Genomic DNA, 19459 nt, shown 5'->3' with positions numbered 1-19459 from the left:
CAAATTCCTTCAAACAAAAATGCGATAGTGCTCAGATAATCTGCTTTTGTGACAATGATTGAGTGATAAGCATTGTCCAAGGCACTGGGGAGAACTCCCTTGCTCTTCTTCAAAAAAGTGTCATGGGATCTACAGCCACCTGAACAGGGAAATGTGGCCACAATTTAAAGTCTCAGCCAGAATGTTCAAAGGAAATATGGTGCTGATTTTATCATAATGTAGTGTCCCTTTTAAAATATAAGAGCACTTAAACAGCTGGATCAAATGGCCACTCGCTGACTTAATGACAGGTAAATTAAATGATTAAAGATCATTCAACTGGTTGAAAATTATTAAACTATGATTAATCAATGAAAACACCAGCACATTTCTACACAATAGTGCTTTAGAACTTCAGAGTGGAAAACGAAAAAACGTGCAAAGTGACTAGATTTTAAAAAAAACATGAATTCTACTATAATCTAAATGCAAGCTCAGGAAGAACACCAAAACTTTTATTATATATTTTATATAATAAATAAAGTTACAAGATCTTAAACAGCAAATATATATATGTTTCAAAGAGGTGATTATTCCAGCAATACAATCAAGTGCTTGTACTTCTTCTATAAAGAAAAAGGTGAGATGATTTTTAAAACTCAAGAGCAACTCATTTCCCCTGTCCTGTTATCACATTTGCCATAACGAGAACCCATTAAGAAGAAAGGGTGGTCTAAAGCCTAAAAGATAAAACCTTCAGACACCAAGGCAGGAATATTAATTCATATGTTGAGGATTAAAATACCACGCAAATATCACAACTATCCAACATGTGCACTGCCACAGACCTGACACTATGCTTTACACAGCTTGTAATTTATTGGTATTTGGTGGAAAAATTTTGCAACATCTAGCAGAAACAGCCTTTCCTATTTATCAGGCTTAGAACAAATACCACTAAATCATATCATTGGATGATTATCCTGATAACTAGTTCCTTTCTTCTTCTGTTTTTACCTCATGATAATGCTGTGACTATACTCTTTGTCTTACATATGTTTCAGCTACACCTGAGGTAGAATGAGGGACGGGTAGTAAATAAACCCCACATTCATCATTTGGACACAATTGAAGCTGTCCTTAAACACAACTTGCAATCCCATGTGACTAAAAGCACATTGCCCTTGATGCTGGTTCACAGTACATACAACAAGCCTGGTATTGTGGAAGCTCAATCAACCTTCACCAACTGGTTCCCTGTATTATTTTTTTCAAATCATTATCACAGACGTTAATTTCAAGGGCAAAAGAGACAAGTCATATCAATTTTTTGAAAAGACTGTACATATTATAAGAGAAAGAAAATTGATAACGATTACACAGTTTATATTAAGAACAAGAAATAGTATCAACAGTGGACCATATCACCCCGAAGACTGCTTCACCATTCAATAGTGAAGATTAGTATTGCTCTGATTTTGGCCTTACTTCCACTTTCCTGCATGTTTCCCATAAATCTGACTACTCTTTAGTTTAAGAATCTATCTAATTCAGTCTTGAAAATATTCAGCTATTCAAACTCTCTGGGGTAGAGAATGCCAAAGGCTAATTACTTTGAGAAAAGGAATTCTTCCTCAGTTCTGTCTCAAATGGTTGACCCTTTGTACTAAATGTCCAGAATTTCTGCTCTGGGGTCAGGAAATTTTAGATCTGCCAGATGTGTATGTGTCCCTGCATACAAAGTGACCTGGCAAAAGACGTGCCCGTTATGAATGTTCCTGAATGACAGAGTATTGACGAGGAGAAGCAATGTGTGATTTGGTCTGAGAACAGACATGATGAAATGGTGAGTTGAGAGTATGTTGGTGAAAAAGCATAGCACATCAGGATGAAGGGCTCCAGCCCGAAACATTGATTGTCCTGCTCCTCGGATGCTGCCTGACCTGCTGTGCTTTTCCACCAATACACTCTCAACTCTGATCTCCAGCATCGGTAGACCTCACTGTCTCCTCCATGATGAAATGGTGAGGCTAGTAGATTGACTATGGCAAATTGCGTAGATTAAAAGTTGGGTAGGATGGAGCAGGCAGGGGGATTGTGCAGAAGATGTAGTTCAGGATTGGCCAGGGCAAGCATTTGGTGAGCTGCAGCCACTAGGTATTCAGATTAACATGAATTTGCAGCATCTAGTTTCTCAGGAAAGGAGAGTTAGAAATGGAGTATAAATAAGGCAAGTTGTTATTTTAATGAGATGTACATACAAAGAAATAAGATTGTCACCACTCAATGGTGAGAATCTAAAGTCATTATTTACGTAAAAAGAAATCACAAAACATTTTCTCAAAATTGAGATTCCAATTTTTTTTTCACTCTCATCATAACCAACCAAGCATATATTTAACGTAGATGAAAGGATTTAAGACAGAATTTATTTCACTAAAAGGATGATGGGTATGTGGAACTCACCGCATGAAGGGGTGGTAGAGGTAGGAAGCGTCACAACATTTATGAAGTATTTAGATGAAAACTTAAAGTGCTAGAGCCTCCAGATTACAGGCCAAGTGCTGATACATGGGACTAGAGTAGATAGATGCTTGATGACCAGCATACACACAATGGACTGAAGGTCCTCTTTCCACACTGTAAAACTCTATGACTCTATGAAAATATTTTCTCACTCTTCTTGCCATTGCTCACATTACAGGAAGGAGAAATCTCCACTCAAATAGATAGTTAATTAACTATTAGTTAATCGATAATATTTTTAAAGATTCATTCTGGCTGATAGTGAAAACAAAATTCTCTAATTACTTAATGCCTTCTAAAAATAATAATTTAAGACAGAACTGAGGAGAGATTCTGTAGCTGTGCAGCACAACTGGCTAATTTAAAGGAGATGATTCAGTTGGGGCCTATTAAGGCTCATATCTGCATTTCCTGACCCCAGAGGAGAAATTCTGGACATTTAGTACAAAGGGTCAACTAATAATCATTTTTATTTATAGCCCCACTTCTAAAAATTTTTTTAAAGTGTTCAGAGCTGCCAATCCAATTGTTAATGACAGATGCCCCATCGTGATAAGGATGGGTTTTGGAATCAGCACAAAGTTCATAATGACAACCAATTAAATAGCAAATACTTTTTGGTTAATACACAACAGTTGTGTAAACAATTTAAAGGTGAGGAGATTTAACTTGACAGTTAACTTAATATTGTGACAGCTCCTTTGATGGCTTGACGTCCCCTAAACAACATGTCAGTTCCAATCAATTTGAATGTTCCAACAAGTTCATCCTTTCTCTTTTATACATATTCATGACTGCCTTCAACAATTCTAAAGGGTGTTTTACCTCTCCCACATGGTGCTGAATCTCACTTAAAAGAATCTCTGGACCTACTCAGAGTGATAATATAGCACTGGGCCCATCTAAAAGGGCACATTTATCTCTTCAGAAGGATACCCTCCCAAAGAACTCTGGCAGCATTGGTTCTTCTCCTGAAAGATATAACACCCACAATACATGTGTTGGACATCCCAATTATGAAAATTGACTGCTTGAAGGCAGCTATATCTAGCTGTCTTCATGCAACACGGATATGCAAAGTACAACCCATTGCATTTTACCCCAATGCACATAGTGGGTGCAGGGTTCAGGAGTGGGATACCCAGAATCGGGCATTTTCTTACCTAAGTTTAAAACCCTAATTCCTGAAGAAGGGCTTATGTCCGAAATGTCGATTCTCCTGCTCCTTGGATGCTGCCTGACCTGCTGCGCTTTTCCAGCAACACATTTTCAGCTAAGTTTAAAACCCTCCCTGGCATCACAAAATGTGTCAGTAATCAAGCTTATTATTAAGACAGTGCATTTACATCCATGATATGAAATTTCCTCTAGCTCTTCAAAATTACAACCCAGGTAGCAAATACAGTCAGTTCAGATATAATACTTGTAGTTCCATTCACATGCAATCTCACTTTATAAGAAAATCGCGCAATAGCCGTGCCATTTAAATCAGTGGGACCAGAATCACGTTAAAGCCAACACAGGTAAGGAGAGTTTGCCTTCTACAAATAATATCTAAATTCTTCAATTGCATTAAAGCCATTTTGTGTTGAAGAAACACGTTATAGCAGAACTGATTGTAGAACATTCTGGCTTAAGAGTCTAGAGCAGCTGTCAATTCAAGAATGCTCCTGTTAAAATAAACCTGGGAGCAAGATTATCCCCCACAGGCTTGAGAACATTGAGAAATGGGTGTTGGATTAAAAAAAAATCATATAAAATAGGAGCAGGAGCAGGCTATTCGGCCTTTTGGCTCTCGAATATCAAGGAGCAATAGAAGGCTCTCAATCTCAGAGGAAATGAGAAGGAGCAACAACTTGTAGCACAGGTGAGTGAGACACAGTGCCTCCATTTTGAGGTACCCCCTCTAACTTTCTCAAATGCAAAATGTTGACAAGAAACCTGGGACACTGTTCTGGAGGGAAAGGTCCTGCACAAGGCAGCCTACAGCTGCAGATGAAGCAGGCATGGCCAGGTAGGCCTCTAAGCTTACCTCGAATATTTTTTCCAAATCCCAACCCAGTCTTCCACTGTGAGGCCCCATGCTGCCAACTGATGATAAAACTTTGGATGCTGGAGATCTGAAACAAACACAGAAGTTGCTGGCAAAACTCAACAGTTTCGGCAGCCTCTCAGGGAGAAAGCAGAGTTAATGTTTCGAGTCCGATAACTCATTATCAGAATGACTAATGGCCTTGGAAGCAAATTAGAAATGCAGATATGAGCCTTAATAGGCCCCAACTGAATCATCTTCTTTAAATTAGCCAATTGTGCTGTACAACTACAGAATCTCTACAGTGCAGAAAGATGCCATTTGGGCCACTGAGTCTGTATTGACCCTCCAAAAAGCATCCCTCCAGACCCTGCACTGCCCCCCCCCCCGCCACCCCAAATCAATCTCATTTACCCTGGATAATCCACAAAGCCTGCACATCCCTGGACACTATTGGCAATTTAGCATGGTCAATCCACCTAACCTGCATATATGAGAACTGTGGGAGGAAACTAGAGCACCGAGAGACAACCCATGCAGAGATAGGGAAAACGTGCAAACTCCACATGGACAGGTACCCAAAGCTGGAACCAAACCTAGGTCGCTGGTGCTGAGAGGCAGAAGTGCTAACCTCTGCGCCATTGTGCTGCTCAACAACCCCTTCCAGCTCCTATTCCATCTCCATCCAGGAAAATTAGGTCCAGATTGGGATGGTTAAAAGAAACTGGTACATTGGCTGGCAGCATAAATCCTGAGCTCTTCAGCCTTCATACCAACCCCCGCTACACCCCCCACCCACCCCCCCACCCCCACTAGACTCTGAAAATTCAATCTCAGTAAGGAGCGTGAATCAAAGCTAACTGGAGCAACAGTCACATACTTTATGACTAGTTTTGGTTATGGGGTTATATTAAATAACAACAGGAAATATGTTGTCCTTTAGGGTTCGATGACTTACAAATCAATATGACTTAACAAAATACCACACGCAATACCATAAATATGTCATTGCTATAAATCCACTTTCAGTACAATTTAAAAATGGATTAATAAACAATTCATCTCAAAAACTGTTGGGGCGATCTATGGCAGTTCTGTATAGCTATGGTATTAAATTAAAGAAATGAAAATTAAGTTAAACTTCCTGCACAAGATGGACACTGTCTTTTTTAATGCAGTTTTTCCAAGGATCTATGTGGATAGATTTGCAAATACCACTTATCTACATTAAGGGTCAGAATATCCATCAATTCAGCATCTGTTTTAGGCTGTCACAACAAAGTCACAGTCTTACATAATCTTAAAACCAAAATACAGATCACATTCCAGTGATCCAATTAAGATAGAAATGCTTGCAATCAGCCAGGAAGCAAGTCCTGCAACAGATTGTGAGGCTGTAACATCAATTTCTTAAGTGCATTTAAAGGATTACAATTGTTTCTTCTGGCTTGGTATAGAAACACCTACCAAGGTACTGCATACCACATTACTATAATTGGGTACCTGAACAAATGCCTCAATTTTGCAGGAGGTATAGTAAAACTGTGTCGGCAATATTTTTTTTACATTTGAACTCTATGCCCTGCTACTTCAGTTGCTTCTACATTTTTTCCTGTTTAGAATTTCTGTGGCAGCAGCATGCTGTGTAGCTGTAATGTGCACAATTGGTGGACAATAATTTCAGCTAATAAAGAACAGCTTGGGAAATAAGCCTCTTAACTTCAGTTTACATGGAACTCAGTTCCAATTCAAATCATTCATTCTGAATAACTTAAGAGTTGCAGTGTTTTACTCTGTTAAAATGCCTAAAGGCTGTCATGGTGTTTACATGAGGAGAACCTGATTTATTTTGAGGACTGATGCTCCCACTGCGTGCACACTATAGCACTTGCTATGGCATATTGAGGCATGCATTCATGTGCGGTAACAGAGTTTTTAATGAATCAAAGTCCTACAGAGTCTATGAGGAAAAGATGCCTGTTGAATAAAGGAGTGCAATCTGACCAAAAACATCTGAAACGTTCAAATGAATATCACACTATCTTTACTTCTTTGGGTTGAGACTGACGTAGCTGAGACTGATGAGATGAAAATCTTCTCCCTCTGCTCACTATATTTGGCAAAGAATAAATTTAAGCAGTTTCAACTCAGCTATTAGGTTTGAGTCCACTGTACAAAAAGGGACCTATAAGTTGTCTCTTATTCCACTTATTGATTAAAATAGGATATTTAGAAGTCACAAAGTTCACTGCTAATACTTGCTTTGAAAAAATATACATTGCTATAGGGAAACATGTTATTCTGAGCAACTCTTGTTTGTGTTTGCACGCCTGGGCAGTTTCTCAAAAGGTGTTAAATATTTTTATGCCACCATACATATATTAAATTTAAAGAGACCATGTGTATGACTACATGGGGATTTGTGGGTTGCTACATGCCATGCAGCTTAAAGGGAATATTGTTTCTGAAAGCTATCTACAAAACAGAGGTGCCTTCAACTTTTATCTGATCATTTAATCATGACATGGGGATGCTTGGTACAAACGCTAGTCTGGTTTTGGTTGTGCACTCCTTAGCAAACAAAATAAAGAAAAATTAATGTTGTAAGCATACATGGTGCACTATTTATTTCATTACCCAGTCCTCTATTAAACTATATTTTTAGCATTGCTCTTAAACAAGAAATATAGTGAAAGTTAAACTGTCCCACAAGATAATTTACATGCATTCAGCAATTATGTTGGAATAGAAGATCATTAAAGGATAAGGAAATTTTGAAATGTCTTTGGAACTACATTTTTTTTCGGTCATTCCTCCTGAACTAGTTTTAGGTTCTTCTGCTCCACAATCCATTCTTTAGTCTTTATCATTGCGACTGTAACCGTTCTCTTCTCTATTCCACATTTCCTTCCAGTCAGGGTCTTAAGTTACACCAAAAACCATCGCTATTGCCTTTCTGCTGAAAGTAAATTTCTCTCTGGTTTCGTGTTTCTCTAGTTAGTGCACTTTGCACTCTCCCAGCACTAAGGACTTTGTTCTTGTATGAGACCTCCTTTCATAATATATTAAATGCATTCAATAGCTGATGGCACAAGAGTAGATTTTTAACATGAGCTAAATACCTCATTTATCCACAGTGGGAAAAGGGCTCATAGTTACCTTTTCATTTTTTCATAGATAAATTATCGGTATTGCCCATGTGATGTGTGGTGGTGAGGGAAATGTTAGGGGAATGCCACAATGTTTTTTGTAGCTAATCTAATAACCAGTGATACCTTACTTTAAGGATAGGTAACTCATTAATTTGATTCTATTTTTTGCACAATTCAAAACATAACCAGATGAACATCAATACAAAATGAATTTTCAAAAAAAATACATTATTCTGTTTTACCTGCAATGAGTTACAGAACTACATTGTCAAAGAGTCCTGGAGGGTTAAATTGGCCTTTGTCATTTAACACAAAATGGACAATAGTGAATTGTCAGCTGATTTTACACTCCACCTGATATTCTTTTCAATTGACTTTGATGAAAAATGAGAATGGAAGACATGTAAAGCAGGCTGTCAATTTGTTGTTGCCTGCACTGGACAACAATGCAAGACCAATTTCACCTCATTTCAGCCTAAGATCCTGGGCGACGTCTACAAATTTGCAATGAAATTTATGAAGTGGTATTCAGAATGTGATGGGCTTATAAAGTTCACACTGTTGTTTTAAAATGTAAATACCCTAACTAGAAGAGAGATGATCCCGGTGCTCAATTAGTCACATCAAGAGGTAGGATTGACAGCCTGGCTTTGGTGGAAAAGAAACATCCACGATGGGGAATGATGCTGCATTGCCTGGAACAGCAGGCAGGCCAGCAGCTTTGATATGATGGAAAATGGTCATGCACTTAAAGTAAAGGTCCAGCTCTTAACCCAGTGCATGTTGTCCACAAATACAAGAAACTTTCTGATAATCTTACAACGAATGCAACAGCTTGGCATTAACTCCCACCAGATCTTTAGGATTTGGCGATTTGCCCTTTGAAAATCCTGCATTTAACAAGCTCTTAAATGAGCTTAGTGGGCCATTAATTGAAACCCCCGCCAGACTTTGGAAAATTTAAAACTATCCAAGAGGCATAGGATCCTGAGATGACCTTTTTGTGGTGGTGCCAGTGTTGGACTGGAGTGAACAAAGTTAAAAATCATATTGAACAATGTTTCAATGAACAATTGAACAATGTTCAATATGTTGTTTCAGTTGCATGACACTGTAATCTTTTGCTATAAATTCTGTGTCTAATGATCCTGCTCAACAGCCACCTGCTGAAGGAGCAGTGTTCCAAAAGCTAGTGCTTCCAAATAAACTTATAGGTCTATAAGCTGATGTTGTGTGAGATGACCTTTGGCACTGCAATTTTGAAATTATGTCTATATTGGATCAAGGCCCCAATGACATTTGAAAATCCAATCCCTTAAGTAGAATCCTCCCATTATTCATATTTCTGTGAGCTCTGAAAGATGCAGGTCAATTGAACTGGGCTACCAACGGCCAAGTCACATATTTTCATTAGCCTAACACCTGCTGTGAAGAGGACTAGGGGGATGGTGGTAGCATTCCTACATCTGGGCCAGAAGCTCTGGGTTTATTCCCGCTTCAGGACTTGTTGGCCATGGACGATAAATAACAAGGAGCTGTAAGGTTTCGGGGATAAGTCAGAAAGTGTATTCAAGGCCACAATTACATCAATGATACTGTTATTAATTGGCAGAGCAGGCTTGATGGAGCCTACACTTGGTTTCAATTCAGGTGCTCATAATGCAGTCAATCAGATTGACTACCAGCATTTATCCTTCCAATATACTGACAGCAACTGGGAACTGTGAGATTTTCCCAGTCGATCATCCAGACAAAGGCAACAATGAACTAGTGCAGTATTCTATCAAACATATTCACTGACCACATCAATGCAAATCCATGGTCGCAACCACCCCCCCTTAGGCATGGTACCTGAAAAGAAACAAAATGCTTGCTGTTGCAGTTTGGTTCAGCAAGTACCAGCTAACACCGCATTTAAATGTCAGAATTCCGAGCAACAACACTGCCTTAGACAGGATACTTTGCTTCTTCGTCTGAGGTAATGAAAGCTATCTTCAGTATATTGATTGTGGACATTATTTTTAGTCGTGCAAAACTGTAAGCTGCATCTACAGCAATTCTTTTTGCTCCTGGTGTCAATGGAGGAGTCTTCTCTCTACTGCTGTCCAGGTATACTATCTTAAGTAGGCCAATTTTAACTAACCCACGACCTACATACAATCAATGTTTATTGTTCATTCATCTAATTGCTCACAATTCCTTGAAATATCAATTTCCCTTTATATGCATGCTGCCATCAACAAAACCTATATATTATTACAACTATTGACTATTGTTTACTCAAAGCTATATTGTCTGATGATTACTTACTTCCATCAACTCACATTTCAAATACTGTATAAAATATTAAGCAACAAGCTAACATAGTCTCAAATTATAGGAACATCTGGAACAAAAAATGCATCACTTGAAAATTTAATGTCCAGCAGCAGTAATTACAAATGATCACAATGCATAAACAGCAATAGATGGAAGATACAGCTCTGAACGGTGTGTTGAGAGAGGGGGAATTGCTGAATCTTCCCATATTTTGGCTAAGTGTAGTGGTGTTACACTTTGAAGAGTCTCACATCGTTCAAAATTTAAAGCCTCCTCCCTCACAGAACAAAGCACTTATCCTGCCCACTCTGGCTGTGGTCACTGCATGTTCATCTCTATTACGCACATGTTCTTTACAGCATGATGGAAAGCAACAGCGGACAACCTCAAACATTGAGTCTCAGGCTTGGACTCTCTGCCTTGGTGAACCCTCAAATGTAAACATTCCTTTCCTCGTAGCCCTCCCCATCAACCCACAGTCTTTGTACTTCCTCAAGTCCTCATTCAGCCCATTTATCCAACTACTTTACCACCCCATCCACCCCCAGCGATGTGAGACAGCAGTACTGTGAGCCTTTTAAAGTGAGAGGCTAAGTGCTACAGTACAAGGTAACACAAAGCAGGGCAATGCAGGGAAGCTGCCAGCATCCAGGTAGGCATGACATGAATGAATGCTAGGAGGTGGAGCAAGCACCCCTGAGATACAGCTTGGTCCAGTCTGTGAGCTGGGTGTTGCCTGTTCCTGCAGCAGCATTCCAATGAGCAGGGCCAGTGCACTGCAAAGTACATCTTTAAAGTGCAGAAGAATATTGTAAATGGATCGGAAATGTACCTCGATGATGTGGAGGGGCTGGCATTTGTCCATGGATGTGGAGTACATGTAGCCACTGCAACGTTCCCTGGGATGTTGTTTCTGGGATGTCCAATATTCAGGTCAGGAGGAGCAAGCAGTGAATGCAATCTCCAGGCACCCGTTCTGACTTTTATGCTGGGTATTCTTGGCATCTCGCTTCTATCTGGTGGGTGCATATTAATGATGTGAGATTAGGCAGTAACAAGGCTGATAATGAGCAATAATCCCCATTAATGGGCAGCATGGTGGCTCAGTGGTTAGCATGGCTACCTCACAGCGCCAGGGACCTGATTCAATTCCAACCTCGGGCAACTGTCTGTGTGGAGTTTACAAATTCTCCCTGTGTCTGCGTGGGTTTCCTCCAGATGGTCCCACAGACCAAAGATGTGCAGGTTAGGTTGATTGGCCAAGCTAAATTGCCCATAATGTCCAGGAACGTGCAGGGTAGGTGGATTGGCCATGCTAAATTGCACATTGTATCCAAGGTTGTGAAGGGTTGGTAGATTAGCCAGCTAAATTGCCCATTGGATGCAGGATAATGCAGGGTAGATGGATTAGCCATGCTAAATTGCCCACCGTGACCAGGGTCGTGCAGGATAGGTGGATTAGCCATGGGAAATGTAGGGTTATAAGGATAGGATTGGGTAGGTGGGGTGAATCTGGTTCTGGGTGGGATGCTATACAAGAGGGTCAGTGTGGACTTGATAGGCCAAATGGCCTGCTTCCACACTGTAGGGATTCTATGAATAACAGGCGAAAATCTCATCTCAACATCTGGGGCTTGGTTAGAAAAGGGTTCACTCACAATCTTATGCCATTCCCCAAAATATCTCACCATCTAATATACAGGGAGATTGCACACACAGGTAATGTCATGTAAAGAATGATTCAGTTAAAAACATATCAATTTACAAAACAGGGAGTTATATTAAAATATTCTTGGCACGTAATTTCAGAACTTTATGATTTCTTTTGACAATTCAGTATCTTCTACACCAAACATGGCCCCAGTAATCAGATAGACTATAATTTACTTGCATGTTTTGATATTGTGCTGAAGCATTAACAGTCCTGAAAAGGAATATCTGACAAGTTACTGAATTAAAAGTATTAGGAACAAAGAAAATATTTTACTTTAGCAGGTTTAAATACACTGCTTGAAGAAAAATAGTTTAAAGTACACTGTCGTATGTACTTTCCATTGAAAATACATTTATGTAGTACTACACTTCCACTGTGGTACATCGCTCACTGTTCATTCTTTATTTAACTTTGTGAACAAGAACACAGACAACTGACTCCAGAGTCTTTGGTCTTATCAAATCCAACTGGTCATGTGCACTTAACAGAAAAACATGCACGTTACGTCAAAACATGCTCAAAAGTGTTATCGCTAAATATTAAAGAATTATTTCAAGTTCTGATAGCATTCACAGTCTTAGTGCAATTAAAATGGTTATCAAATATGTAAATAATTTTTCCTATGCTCTTATCTAAAATAAACTGTTTAAAAATATACGTTGAGAACAGATCAAAAGAATGCACTTAGTTATTCACTAGCTATTGTTATCACTGGAATGTTACTTTTTAATTTAAAGATCAAAAAGGTTCTCTTATGGATAAAGGGAAAAAGTGATTAAAAGAAAAGTTCCAATCGTATTGGAAAATCAAAAGACTGACAAACATGAAAGAATGAATAATAAAACTTTTTGAGATAGTTTCACTTTGCTTACACCTTTACAATTCAGTGCATTATTTTCCTTCCTGAGTGAAACTGGAGAGAATGGAACTGCCTACTTTCTTGGTGTTATAAAACAGGCCCAATCACAGAAAATGGTCCACCTTTTCTGATACAGTAGCTACAAAATATAGATGCTATGTCTGACCAGGAGGTCAATCAGTAAAACACTAAATTCAGCCAATTCAACTACAAACACCTTATGCGTTTTGTGTCATATTAGCAGCTGGTTTGGAGGATATGAGAACACGAGTTGAAACTTGTTTTTCACAGTTTTCTTTAAAAATGAATTGTGTAGGCTGTCATAAACCATGAGGAAGAGAGGCTTGTTACTGAAACTCCAAGGAGTATCAACAGCAAGCTTACACTGAATAAAGAAAACACTGAAGATAATACCAAGAGACCCAGACCAGGATTTTAATCCCTCCCCTCACCTTCACCTCCACCCCCTGACTCACTACAAAGTAATGTTAGGAGTCTTTAAAAGTTTAAAAATCGAACTACTGGCTTCAACCCGCAGTATTTCCAGTCACCGTGATTGTTATTGTGACAATTCAAGCTATCAATAAGGGTCACACTAAAATTAGGTGGGGGCCCAATTAGGTTCAGAGTCACAGTCACTTGGACAGATAGTGAATCTGGATAAGTACAGAGCGGGATATGAGGAATATATTTAAATTATTTTCCACCAGGAAAACTGACTGCGCCTCTCAGTCACTCGAGTTTAGGTGCATCTTTGGATATTGTGCATCATTCCCACTACCCTTTCAAATTAAGGCCTTTGTTCCAACAAATTTGCATTGCTTCACTTTTTTTTATTCTGTATAATTTGAGGGAAGAATGTTTAGCCTGTGTCCATTGCATTCAACAATGTGCCATCACTTTTGTTCACTTACTTTTGAATAAATTTGCAGTTGGTTAGAAATGGAGTTACAGTCTAATGAGGCATTCTGATGCTGAGAAAGATAAGTGAATCAGGCTAAAGGGAAATTTGACTGAGGGAGGCCAGCAAATAAGAAGGTGAGTACGTCCTGATCTGACAGGCAGAGACCTGCAGTGACCTGAGAAATGTCTTGGAATAGTTTTTTGGGGGTAACCAGTAGAGGTCCCTTTAAGGATCCTTAATGCCCACTGTCCATATGTCCCTGATAAATGTGATCAGCACTCTAACTGTAGCATAGGACCCCAATTGCTATAATCAAGAGGCATACCATCCAAACCAGATGAGCACTTCAATTATCCCTTTAAAAATGGTCGATCAGTAATGATAACCATCCCAGACCTATTTTTAAAATATTAAAAATAACCTTGCCAAATTGAAACCAGCCCCTGCCTCAAAAAAGTCGCAATCAAGTTTGAAAGCATACTGCAGTGATTCTGTTGAACCATTTGTTAAGGTAACCCTTTGGAAGTTATCTACACTTAAACAGTAAATGTATCCTGTTTAAAAAGAAACGCTAACCCCAAAACATTACAATCAACTTCAGTACAATAAAACAAACTGTGAGCAGGAATGTAGGAACGGCACAGAGAAATCTTGCATTAAATTGGTACAGAACTGGTTCTTCCCAGTAATCCTTCATCTGCTGACCCTTCCCATCTCAGCAGGTCATCTGAAGGAGGCATTCCTCCAGATCGAACATAGAAAAGCAATGGAAATGAGGGCAAGTCTGTCCACCCTGATGTTCTACATGTATATCGTTTTAGCTAGTTTAACAATTATAGCCGCACAGCATTGAAAATAAATCTCTTGGACTGCAGCTTTTTTTGTTTCATTTTATAGTGTTGGAAAGATTTTCTTGATTCCATATCAACAGTGTCAAAATTAAGTCTAGGCACAGCTCTTTCATTTTCAGTATCATCATCAAATAAACATTGACTGTGGTAAATTATTTGTTAGCTGGAAAATATTTAAGAGTTTGCATTATTGTTTGAAATGTAGGATTGTGTGGACATCTTCATTTCTTTGATTTCAAATTAAAACAAGTGGTTGCTACTGAATTAACTCTAATCCAACAAGTTTGCATTCTTTTCTGTCAAAGTCAGTTGACATTATTGATGTGATAACAAAACTAACAGTGAACATGCTTTGTTAATTTTGCAGCATTTGAACAAGTTTTAAATGTCAGCTGAAAAAATGCACAAGACATGATGCTACATTCCAGTCTTCAACAAATATTGTGTCATATTTCACAAATCCCAACATGTCGATTACTAATATTAAAACAATCAATAGCCCACAGCCTGAAAAAATGTACAGAAATAATATCAGTACTTTAATCAGTGACCAAATTTATCATTAAGTTCAGTCACTACTTCCACCTGAGCCCACAAAATAAAATGACATCCTTAACAGTAACTATGTAGCATCATTTACATTCTCACACTAAAAAAAACTGAGTAACATAAAGACTTTCATCTTTGTGCAATGCCAAAGGTTATCATCTTAAAGCATGTGATACACATTGGCATTTAATGCTGAATTTTCTAGCCTTGCCCAGGATAGAGACAAGGGGGCAGAACCCCAACATATTGCCAGCAGACAAGCTGCCAGAATCCAGACCTTGCTCCTGGCATGGCCATTTTATTCTCAGGGGGATTCAGCGCAGGCCAGACTAGTATCTATTCCATGATCCAGGCAACTTCCTTAAGGGACTTAATCATGGCACTTTAAAGGAGGGCATGTGAAATTTTACACTCAACCTCCAGTTTGCCAAGGCACCACGGGAGGGTTTAACTGCCTGGATCCCATGCCATGCCAGGAAGCCAGTACTGTAGGCAGGCCTTCACATCTTCCCTGCCCTCCTGGTGTGGACACAGCAAAAGGCTGCTCTGTAAAAAGAATAGAAGTAAAGACTTACATTTACATAGCATTTTTCACAATCACTGGACGCATCAAGGTGCTTTACAGCAAATTAAATACTTACATTGAACTGTCGCTCCTGTAGCAATGCAGCAAACACAGCACACAATTAGCACACAGCAACTTCCTGCAAACTGCAATGTGATAATGACCAAGAAATCTATCTTTATGATCCTGATCGAGGATAAATATTGGATAGGGCACTGAGGAGAACTCCCTTGTCCATTTTCAAAATAGCACCATAGGATAATTTACATCCATTTGAACAGGCAGATAGAGCCTCAGGAACACCTCATCTGAAAGATGGCATGTCTGGCAATGCAATACTTCCTCAGCACTACATGCCAGTGCCAGCCTTTCCTCTCCAGCCCCGGACAGGGAATTGAAACATGTACCTTGCAACTCAGAAGCAAGAGTGTGACTAAATGAGCCACGGATTTCCTGGTCAAATTCCCATGACTGTGAACCCTGGGGACATGTTCAAGATCACAGAACATTTGTGACTCCTGTTTCCTTCCCCGAATGTCAAAATTCCACCCTCAGTCTCTTTCTATCTCCATCCCTCTCTAATACACACATACATCGGTAGATACACAGAGACTTCGGAGTTTCCTAAACAACACCAATTCTTTACTTGTGAGCAGTGGCATGCACAGAGGGTAGAGATAATGACGTAGATTATGACCTTTCTGCCATCGACCGTTGGACTAGCTTTGCATGGCCCCAGTGAATTGTACATTGTAAACATACAACATGTTCCACCTCACCACTCAGACTGCAGAGCCGAGCAGGCCAGCAGCATGTGGGTTTGATAATGAAGGGTGGTAGAGCTGATCATGGGAGATATGGGATAAGTGAGTAAGGAGGCAACAATCCAAAGTACTCCAGCGGAGTCGGGATTGTCTCCACCTGGTTTCACAAAAACTAAATGAGAAAAGATTTGTTGAAATTGCTGTCTAGACGTGTACAGGGGACATAACTTACGTATTAAAAGTGTCTACCTCTACAACAGGCAGATGTGCCTGTCACCAATCATAAGGCCTCTTCCAAGATGTTAGCAGTCATCATAAAGGAGACAGTAAGTGATTTGATGTCACTTTTGCATTGCTAGCTTGCTTACACCAGTCGGCTACCTTAAAATCAGGCACAGTCAGCATTTTCTACATTGATTGTCAGAACTATTACAGATCATTCACTTGGTTAATGGGAAAGAATAATGAGTGTGTATTTAACCCAATAAAAATTAGTTTTTTTGTCTTTTTTCCTGTGTGAGGCTAGGAGTCCTCCAACCTTCTTCAGTTACAAACTTCCTCAGTTTGATCTCTCTGTTCTGCACACTGGTTACAATGCAGGGATTGGTCGATCTGATCCCAGAGCACTGTAGATGTTGTTCTGAGCTAGCCACCAGGGGGTGCAGAAGTATTCTAGTCTGGCTCACACTTCTCCCTTCCTGTAGGCTGGTGCCTGGCATCCACCGAACCCAACATTTGGGAAGGATTTGTAAATGCAATCCCATCAGCCACCACTCTGTGGCATAACACATTGCCAGTGAAAATTGGCCACTTATTTCCTAAGTGGCGATAAAACAATTAGTTGCAAGTAGCACATGGGTCTTTCATAGAGGAATTATGTTTTATATTTCATATACAAATTCATTTTTAGAAGACAGAAGGAATTTAACTTTTCCTTCCTCAACAAAGGAAAGTTTTTTTTACAAAAACTGACCCCTAGTTCAGGTTCTCTCCAAACCAAAGAGAATGGACAGCAAATCACTTTCTGGGCACTGTACTCTCCTCATCTGCTAGAACACATAAAAGTCTGACAAGAGAGCGGGTTTGACTCATTTACTGGCTTCACTTCCATCGTCCTGATACAATCATCCTTCTTTTGAATGCTCAGCCAAGATTCAGGTCTTGGAAGATAGAGTCGGATAGGGGAGGGGATAGGGGAACAACTGCAAGTGCTAACTTCAAGTATTGCATAACTCATTATTAAAAAGAATAAGGATTATTTTTTATCATCATCATCATCCAAGACACTTCGTATCATTTTACAAATTCACCATACACAAACAGCCACAGCAAACAGAAAAAAATTGATGAAAGGACACGTTTACAGTAATATGCTACTCGATGCTATATTTCAATAGAACACACTTTAATGGAGCTTCAAACTTTCATAGAATTTACATGGTTTATCAAATTCATTGGACTTGCACAGGCAAAAATGTGGCCTCACTGTCTTCCTTCAGGTCCCCAAATGAGGAATTTTTAATTGACCTGCTTTCTGTCTAACTTCTGTAACTAACATCATGGCTGTTCCAACTGGTTATTAGCAGTTCATCTCCTGGTGGAGAGGAAATGCAAGAATTCAGTTATAGTCTGCACTTCCTTTTAGCATTGTCTACTTTGCCAGTACCATGGGCTCCAGTACTTTTTCTCAATTCATTCACTAGCTCAGCCATCCCTAATTGCCCAGAGAGCAGTTAAGAGTCAACCACATTGCAGTGGGTCTGGAGTCACACATAGATAAGAATGGCCAATTGCTTCCCTAAACAGCATTAGTTAACCAGGTGGGTTTTACTGACAACTGACAATGAGATTACGGTCATCATTTAGACTCTTAATTCCAGATTTTTATTGAGTTTAAATCCCACCATCTGCTGTGGCAGGATTTGAACCCTAGTTCCCAGAATATTACCTGGGTCTCTGGATTAACAGTCCAGTGATAACATCATAAGGCCGTTGCCTCCCATTTGAACTTGAACATGAAGAATGTACTCCAAAAGGGTGCTTCAATGATTTTCAGTCCGAAGTATGTAAGTCTTTGTGGAAAAGAACAATAAGTCAATGGACATCTTATTATTGAATGATAGGAGGTGGTCAGCAAGGTAAATAGCCAGACCACAGTGTCTGAAAAGATGTTTTCCTTCTTGTTTAAGCAAGTTGCAGGGAGTTGGAGGAAGCCAGGGCCTGAAAGGATCTGGGCTCTGAAAAGATAAACACTTCATTTCAAGGGCTAGGTTGCAGTTGTGAAATTTCTAACAATTTCCATGGAGGCTCAGAAGCTGAGTTCAGACACTTTCAGGCTGTAGCTTTCTTCAATCCCTTATAGCTTGCTGAAGGAAGAAGGAAAGCACAGATATGGAGTTCCAAACTGCTACAACACTTCAATACTCTGTATGCTCATCTCATGTTCCAGCCAAGTGCTAAACCACTGGCTACAAATAGATGGCTGCTGTGTATCCAATGAGAGTGCTTGAGATCGCCATTGTAGGTGATCTGAAGGAACTCAGACAGGTAAACGCTCAAAGCACAATTCATTTGGTGGTAATAGCATCACCCTCTCAGGAGTAGGCACATGTTGTATTTTTTTCTCAATTTGCCACCTCTTGATACCAGACTTATCATTGGTGTCAAAAAAGTAGCTGAACTAAACTGTTCTGGCAGCTGAGAAGATGCTGCAGTCTGCAACCAAACACTCCTGGGCCTGAGCTCCTCAAGGTCACCCATGATATCCAACCCAAGCATCCTCATTGGAAATACAACAGACCTGCATCTCTCAACTGTAGATAGTAGGCTAACACTTTGCTAAGTATAAGATGAGTACGAATAGTACTTCAGGCTAGAAACTCAGGGCGACACTTAGATTTTGTATGTATATTCCACCAATTTGGAATTACAGATCATTGAATTTCCTGTTTTGTAAAGATTCATTGTTTATTGACTAGATTATGTGATGTGTGTAAAATACCAATGGTGATGGTTAAGTTGAGATCATTCATCTGGAGAATAGAAGGACTGGGTCTGATGGTAGGAGGGGCTGTTGGTATGAATAGGGGCAGGGTAGGGGTGGGATGATTGCTTTTCTGAATTATCTGCTGGTATACAGTTCTAGTGCTGACAGGATAAAGTGCCTTTGCTCTTCCTCGGCACCTTATGATACTACTTTTAGCTAAACCTCTACTCCTTCAGCCCAGTTTTTTGCCCCTTTTCAA

The 19459-nt window shown here is 39.6% G+C and overlaps 1 protein-coding gene across 10 annotated transcripts in view; it reads right to left on the bottom strand.

Annotated features, from left to right (window-relative positions):
- Positions 1–19459, bottom strand: part of esrrga (estrogen-related receptor gamma a) — a 241379-nt gene that overhangs the window by 148392 nt on the left and 73528 nt on the right. For 3 of the 10 annotated variants that reach the window (XM_072580772.1, XM_072580771.1, XM_072580770.1), the window contains exon 2: positions 10841–11024. The exons of the other annotated variants lie outside the window; for them this stretch is intronic. In XM_072580772.1, coding sequence (XP_072436873.1) covers positions 10841–11013 — 173 coding nt within the window. In that variant the 5' untranslated portion in view covers positions 11014–11024. The remainder of the gene's footprint in view (positions 1–10840; positions 11025–19459) is intronic. 10 annotated transcript variants of the gene reach the window in all.

Source organism: Chiloscyllium punctatum, chromosome 11, assembly GCF_047496795.1.
Source record: "Chiloscyllium punctatum isolate Juve2018m chromosome 11, sChiPun1.3, whole genome shotgun sequence".
Taxonomy (NCBI): domain Eukaryota; kingdom Metazoa; phylum Chordata; class Chondrichthyes; order Orectolobiformes; family Hemiscylliidae; genus Chiloscyllium; species Chiloscyllium punctatum.
This window is presented reverse-complemented; position numbering and strand designations above follow the sequence as displayed.